Genomic DNA, 7712 nt, shown 5'->3' with positions numbered 1-7712 from the left:
GTACTGGTTATTTCTTAAAAGGATCACATAGGCATTGGGAGCAGGAAGAATCAGTTCAACAGAGAAGCAAAACACACACACTCTTTATACTTTTCCACAAAGATTTTTCTAGGAAAGCCACATTTTCTGTAATACTATGCATTAACATGGGGAGCCTACCCTGATTTTGCAAAACTCACCATGTCTTTTGAGTTCCAAGAGGAATACAAGTCATAAATTTATAAAATCTTTATTAAAAAATATATTTTCTTTTTCATAAATATCTACAGGGAAATTTACTCAAACCTTTGAAATAACAGAGACTATCACAAAAATGTTTAACAGAGAACAACAATATTGTAAATGTATTTCCTGAAAGCAACAACTAATGTTCCTTAGAAAAGATATAGGATACTTAACTACCAAGATTTTAACAAAATATTTTTTATAGAAATGGGTTATAATCTTTACCACAGAGTCACCAAATCTGCACCTAATCAAGAGAGTCAATTAAATAAACCAGCTCTCATTCACCTTCTCCATCAGAAGACATCCATTTAACATAGTGTTTCTCTTTATATACAACAGCAGCCTCTGCTGGAGAAAGAAAAGTATGCTTTCTATTACAAAGTATTAGCTTAAACCTATTTTGAACTGGAAGAACTCAGATTCTTTCCATTTCTTGCTTAAAAAAGCTAAAATAATTTTCAAGGTCTTAAAGATGTACGAGCCTTATCAAGTATATCCTTTCTGATTTTGGGGTAAGTTGGATGTGCTTCGAGAACCTGCAAAAACACACACACGAACAAAAAAACAAAATAAAACAAAAGCATAAGAACTTGTAATTCATTATCAAGAACTGGGGAGTGACACAACTTACTAGAAACAGCATTACAGTTGAGATTTCATTATATTAATACTACAAATATAACAACACTTTTAAAAGGTGATATCTGAGATGCGTATGACATGATGACTCATTTCTATTAACAGCAATTAAATGGAAAAGGTAGAATATAATACTACACGTGAAAAATACAACAAATATAATTATTTCCTTAATAGATCAGTTACAGAAAACAATTATGTATCAATGATTTAAGATACTTTAAAAAATTTAGCTATTTATGCATGATATTTAATAAACACTTAGTTATTTTTACCCAGAAGCACACATCAGATTTACCTGGAATGATCTTGAAACATACAAATTTCCAGGTCTACTGAGTCTAGGAGTAGCGGAAATTCATTAAAAAAAAAAACCTCCACAAATGATTCTAATGTATAACCTTACATTAATGTACAACCTTAACCTTAATGTGAAATGCTGCCTTACACAGAGACTCAGTAATCAACAGCAATCGCTGGGGCCAAGTATTTACTATTAATGATGCTCACACAGCTTTCTGGGATGAGGCACGTTACATAATTCCCTGCTAAGGAGCTTTTCTTGGCGCTCCCAATAATGTTTAGTAACATGTCTTATATGGAATATCAGTGTGACAATGTATATAAAGAAACTGCAAATTCTAAAACTGCAACTTAAATATTTGTCATTTTTAACAAGGGATCATTTAGTCAGGAATCAATTCCAGAAGTGTAATTGAATGACTTCTATTAAATGACAAAAAACCTCTTTAATTTATAAATCTGAATCCTCTAATAACCAGACTTAAGACACATACATAAGAACTTCTACTCAGAACAGTGACGTGGAGAATCTGTAATAATCCTGAGATATCTTCTGACTTAAGGATTAAGTTTTATTTAACGTGCTTCTCTAGCCTCTTTCTTTAAATTGACGTAAACATTTTATTATTTGAGCCCAATGAAAAACATATGTTTTTTCAATTTAAGTAAACTTTATTTTCTAAACTTTGAAAACTGGTAGTATCTCCCAGATATATTTGATGAGTCATTTAACCAAAATATGACGTCTTCTATCTCTATTCATGTACATCTTGATATTAATTAAAAGTAGGAAATAGTGCATCTGAAAAATTTTAAGAAATCTAAATTTAAGTTTTACCTGGTGACATACGTCAATTGCATCCACATATCTTTTTGCTTTTAAGTAATTAAATGCCAGTTTGTATCCTGTAAAGACAAAAAACCCAACAATGATATAGTACTATATTTATAGAGCATACTGTTAATATTACCTTTTTCGGCCTCCTCCTTTGTTTGCTTACTCTAATATCAGAGAACTCTTAGTGGAGGCTGGTGACTGTACTACGACAGAAATGATAAGATAATAGAAGGTGGAGTGACATAAAAGGAGAACAGGTAGGAAAGAAAATGGAGTTGTAACAAAGGACCACAGTTGGGTTAGAAGATGGCCGGCCATCCCACAAATGCGGTTTTGCAACTTACTAGAAAAGTCCCATTTGTTTCAGATTATGGTAAAAACTCATCATAGGGCAGTAAATGGTAACACAGCTATTCATTTATACAGTACAGATTTACTTAACACGTCAGGCAAACTGGTTCCTTCAGTCATGAGGTTTACATTCCATTAGGAAAGAAAGTACCTTATTTAAGTAATTATGTAAGTACCTGAATAATTTCAAAACTGAGATAAATGCTATGAAATAAAGGTACAGGCCAAGAGCACTGTAATAAGAAACCTGGTTGGGGAGGGGGTGGGAGTCAGGCAAGGTCTGAAATCTGAAGGAAGAGGTATAATGTAGGCCAAGGGGGTGGGAAGCAAGAACACTGTTAGGCAAAAACTGCACACGGAAAGGCCAGTGGTAGAGGGAGACATAGCAACCAAACGGACCTGGAGCGCACGAGCGGAGGGCAGAGCAGGGGGGAGAGCGGCTCAGAAGACACTGGGTTAGTCATCAGATAGCCACATCAGCGATGAGTAACAAGTACCACAGTTACTGGTACTGAAATGTCACATTTCAAATACTGACAATTTAGAAGAAAGTTTTAAGACATTCTTAACTGACTGTTGTTCTGTAACAATGCCATAATAGTAAGCAAACTAAGGAAAAGACAAAAAAAGTGGACTCAATAAATAAGATATAACACGATGTAAAATAATATGTAACTAATAAATTAAATATCTTGCTTTACCATTTAGAAATATGAAAAAGGGAAATCTGAATGCTGCTCTTAGGCTTTAATCAAAGTACCAAAGCAAGTTTTTAGAATTTCAAAGCAATGTTTTAAAAGAATTGCTGGCTAATGCAATCATATGGTAGCAAAAAGTAAGGAAAAGGAATGATCTAAAATTCATTGTATTCGATACACACACACACACACACACACACACACACACACACACACAGAAAATGAGAAATGTCCAAGATGAAAACAGTAAGTGTCAGAGAGGTAAACTTGATATCATTAGAAAATAATTATAAAACAGATTAATAAATAGAGTTTATTAGAGACCTGGACTCAGGTTTCTTTCAGTCTTAGTGTCACCTCAGAACAGTTATTTGAAAACAAGCCTTCTGTACTTCAAATTAGTTGATTTGAGATGGTTAAGAATTGCTAAGGATGTGTTTGCAAACGTGTGAAGTAAATTGAATTTAATGTTGAATACTTTCAAGCATTCACCTAATAAAGCCACTGTTAAGCATTGAAAAAAAAAAAAAAAAAGGAACATTTAAAAGGACATTTAAAAAGGAAAACAACTTAAGATGTCATGCCAAACATGGAAACTAGAGCCAAAAAAACCTAGACTTAACTTTTGGTTTCTGGCTTCCTGACTAGCTTTGAGACCTTAGACAAGTCACCTGAGCTGTCAATTTCAAGTTTCCTCATCCAAAAATGGAAGGATAACTCTGCTCTCTCTTAGTGTAAGTTTAAAGATCAAATGAAATACTTGTTGTGAAATGCTTTTAAAAATTTGAGTATCACGCAAATATTAGTGTTTTTTTTTCCTGTGTAAACACTAAATTAGAAGCACAAAGTTTTCATATTGAAAGAAACTTGATAGATTATTTCCTTCAAAAAACTTCAGAGAGGAAATGAAGAGCTAGAAATGGCAAAGAACACGTGTACCGCAGCTGCATGACACCTGTCAGGCTTCTAAGAATTCAACTCTTTGTAATCAGGAAAAAAAACGGGGGAGAGAGAGAGAGAGAGAGAGAGTGCGCTCGTGAACACGAACAATGTGAACAGCCCAGTGACTGTCACGTAACCTGGGAATGACTGTGAAGGGAGAAACATGACTGTGTTCTCCTCTCAGTGGATCACAGCTCCTGGTGCCTTTCACAGTTACAGTACTCACACCTGAATCCTATGAAAAGAACACAACCATGATTTTAAGGATTTCCTGACAAGTGAAAAAGTGAAATAAATGCATCATTAACTTGGCCAGGCAGGCTGGGGATACTGGATGCAATGATAATCTTAAGGAAGAAACTGAGAATTAATTGAGAGCCTCAGAGAAATGCCTACTAAGGAGAAGTCAAAGGAACTGAAAAAATCACCTATAAAAACACAAAGATAACACAGTGAAGGAGCTACTGACTTGAAATCTCTTTATCTGCTGGTCTTCCAAGGAACAGAGTATTTAAATAACTGAGCTTCTAACTGTATTCCTTCTGGGGAATAAAGCACCAAAATTAAATATATTTTAAGGATTTTAAGGAATGTTCATTTTACAAGCTCATTTTATTCTGTAAGACACACAATACCTGAGAAGGAAGCGTTAGTTCCTGTGCTCTATACAAGTCTAGTAAAATAACAGACCTCAGAAAAATACAAGGTAGGGGAAGTCCTGAACTGACAGCAGTAAGTCTAAAGATGACCAATCTGACTGCAGATTAAATCTGAGTCATTATTGTGCCACGGCTGCTAAAAAGACAGATGCCATCTTAGGTTGAACTATCAACTACTAAATGCCTAATTTAAAAAAATAGCTTCATTATACATACAATTCGTTCTTAAATCATACTTAAGAACTTGTTCATTTCTGGTACAATAGGTCAAGAGGGACATGGGCAAATAAAATTGCCTTTTCCAAACCTATTTGGCCATGGAACCTAATCTCCTCACGCTCAACTCTCTGTTTTAAAGAAACAACTATTAATACCTCACCCAGTATTCCAAAGGCAAGTTTGGGAAATACTATTTGAGAGCTTCCAGGAGACAGCAAGGAGGGTGAAAGACTTGAAAGCAAGAATGGACAAGCACCTGAGGATGGTCTGGAGAGAAACTGAGGAGAGACATGACAGAGTTTGCAATTAGAGGGCCATTATGTATAAGGGCGGAAGGACTCTGTGGGTTGCTCCAGAGAACAGACAGGGCAGTGTCAATGAAGCCTATTTCAGCGCAACACAAAGAAAGAGAGGCCTGGGGAGGAGGTCCCTCACACTGTGGGAGACAGAAGTCACTAAGTATATTCCAGATGCTGCCCATCTGTTAGGGATACTGGAGACTAGCCTTCCTCAAACCAATGGGCTACCACTGGAACCAGATGACGTTTCTAGATGCTCAAGAGAACAAAAAAAGTTCCGTAGTCAAATTACTGTGGGAAACATGATGTCCCCTCTGTGATATCCATCACAGTACATATTAGGGTTTAGAGGCTTTGAGAAGTTCTGCAGTAAAGAAACCAGTAGGACTTGATTTGATGCAATGTCTTCCCACTTCCTTCACAATGGAACACCTTCCCCCCACAGCATCAGCATTCTGGAATCAGAGGGTGAAGGGAAAGAAAGGGCAGAATTAGATCGGATGTCGTTTAAGGCGACTGAGGTGGAGTTTGAATCTCAGGAAACTACACCTAATAACTTAGTAGCTAATAATCTATTATAAATATAAAATTTATTTTTCAGAAGGTCTGACAAAGGATGTTGGCTCTTAATGTGTATTTTGTCCTTAAAGAGAAAAAACAAATGCATTTAAATGAAGATTTACATATAAAACCCACATTTCCTGTGAAAACCTAGTGTCTAAATTTTAAACTCACCTACTGCTGGATTTGTCTGATTGCCATGTTTCCATGCCATCTCATAGTTTAAGGCAGCGTCTGTATATGCTTGCTCTTTTTCCATAATGTATCCCATATATTCATAAGCTTTGCAGCAAGACTGAAGAAAAATGCAAGATGTATCAACAGATTACACTTGATATCACTAAGATTTTATGGAGTGCTTATGACTATAGAGGTCAACCATATTAATCATTTAAATGGCACATAAAACAGTGGTTTTCAACCTTGGCTATGCAATCCAATCATATATGGGACTTAAAAAAAGATTCTGATGCCAAGCCCCTATCCCAAACCTACAGAATCAGGATGTTTGGGTGAGAGGGAAGGAGATGTTTTATACATATACATGTACACTTTTTATTACAAATAATTCTAACACATATAGAAATAACAGTATGATGGACCCCCTGAACCCGTATCTTCAACAATGAACTCCTGACTGATACTGTTTCACTACTCCATACACTTGTCCTTCTGTATTATCAGAAAAAAAACCCTCAGATACTACACCATTTCATCCATAAATATTTTAGTATGCCTCTTTAAAAATAAGGACTTTCTTTCAACATAACCACAAATTATCACACCTAAAATGTAACAACTCCCTGATATCACCAAATATCCAGTCACTATTCAAATTTCAGATAGTCTTAACATACTTTTTTGTTTGCATGTTAGGATGAGGATTCAAATAAGGGCCACACACTGTGACTGGTTGAAATGTCCCTAAACTTCCTTTTGATCTAGAAGTCTCCTCTCTGTGTCTCTGTCTCTTTCCTTGCAATTAAATGTAGAAGAAACAAGAATGTTCATCCTAGAGTTTCTCACAGCCCAGATTTAGGTGAATGCATCCTTACAGTAGTTATATAATATACTCCTATGTCATTGATATTTCCTGGAAATTGTATTCAATCTAGAGGTTTGTATCTGATTTCGACTTGCGGGGAAAGAGGTGCAACTACTTCCTTCATAGATCAGTGCTCAACCGAGTCACACTGCTCCTTATGAAAAAGCAAAAATGCACAATGCTGTATACATGTTTTTAGGTATTTTTTAATTGCTATTTTTTCCCAGAGTGTTAATTTAAAAAAATCGAAAAATAGAAAAGTAGGTATATTAAAATTCACTGCATTATTTTAAATTTGAATATTTTTTCTATTTATCATAATTTTACTTTCCTTACTTTAATGTAAGAAGAGACATCACTAATATTTTCATGAAAACTATTAACCATTAAAAAATATACACAAACATGGATCAGGGCACACATTTTCCCTTTTTGCTTCAGGCTTCAATATAGCTCAGCACAGCACTGTAAGATCCTACTTGTCTTACCTTTTGATACTTTGATTTTTTAAAAAATATTGCATTAAATGTCATTCATCCTGATCACTACATTGGACTGAGTGTTTATGTTCCCCCAAATTCATATGTTGAAATCCTAGCATCCAATGTGATGGTATTAGGAGGTGATGCTTTGGGGAGGTGAACAGGTCATTTGGGTGGAGCCCTCCTTAATGGGATTAGTGACCTTATAAAAGGGACCCCAGAGAGCTCCCTTGCCCTCTTTTTCTGCCATGTGAGGACACAGTGAGAACTCATTAGTCTGCAACCAGGAAGAGGGTTATCACTACAACCCAACCATGCTGGCACCCTAATCTTAGACTTCCAGCGTCTAGAACTGTGAGAAATATTGATAAATTTCTGGTGTTTATAAGCCACCCAGTCTACGGTACTTTGTTATAGCAGCATCAGTTAACTAAGATAATCACTGAGA

The 7712-nt window shown here is 35.6% G+C and overlaps 1 protein-coding gene across 2 annotated transcripts in view; it reads right to left on the bottom strand.

Moving 5' to 3' along the window:
- Window positions 1–274: 274 nt before the first annotated feature.
- The window catches only part of TTC21B (tetratricopeptide repeat domain 21B), an 85567-nt gene continuing 78129 nt past the window's right edge, over window positions 275–7712 (bottom strand). For both annotated transcript variants that reach the window (XM_068544960.1, XM_068544961.1), the window contains 3 exons: window positions 5912–6032; window positions 2009–2076; window positions 275–764 (listed from right to left, as the gene is read on the bottom strand). In XM_068544960.1, coding sequence (XP_068401061.1) covers window positions 687–764; window positions 2009–2076; window positions 5912–6032 — 267 coding nt within the window. In that variant the 3' untranslated portion in view covers window positions 275–686. The remainder of the gene's footprint in view (window positions 765–2008; window positions 2077–5911; window positions 6033–7712) is intronic.

This window comes from Eschrichtius robustus, chromosome 5 (genome assembly GCF_028021215.1).
Source record: "Eschrichtius robustus isolate mEscRob2 chromosome 5, mEscRob2.pri, whole genome shotgun sequence".
NCBI lineage: Eukaryota > Metazoa > Chordata > Mammalia > Artiodactyla > Eschrichtiidae > Eschrichtius > Eschrichtius robustus.
This window is presented reverse-complemented; position numbering and strand designations above follow the sequence as displayed.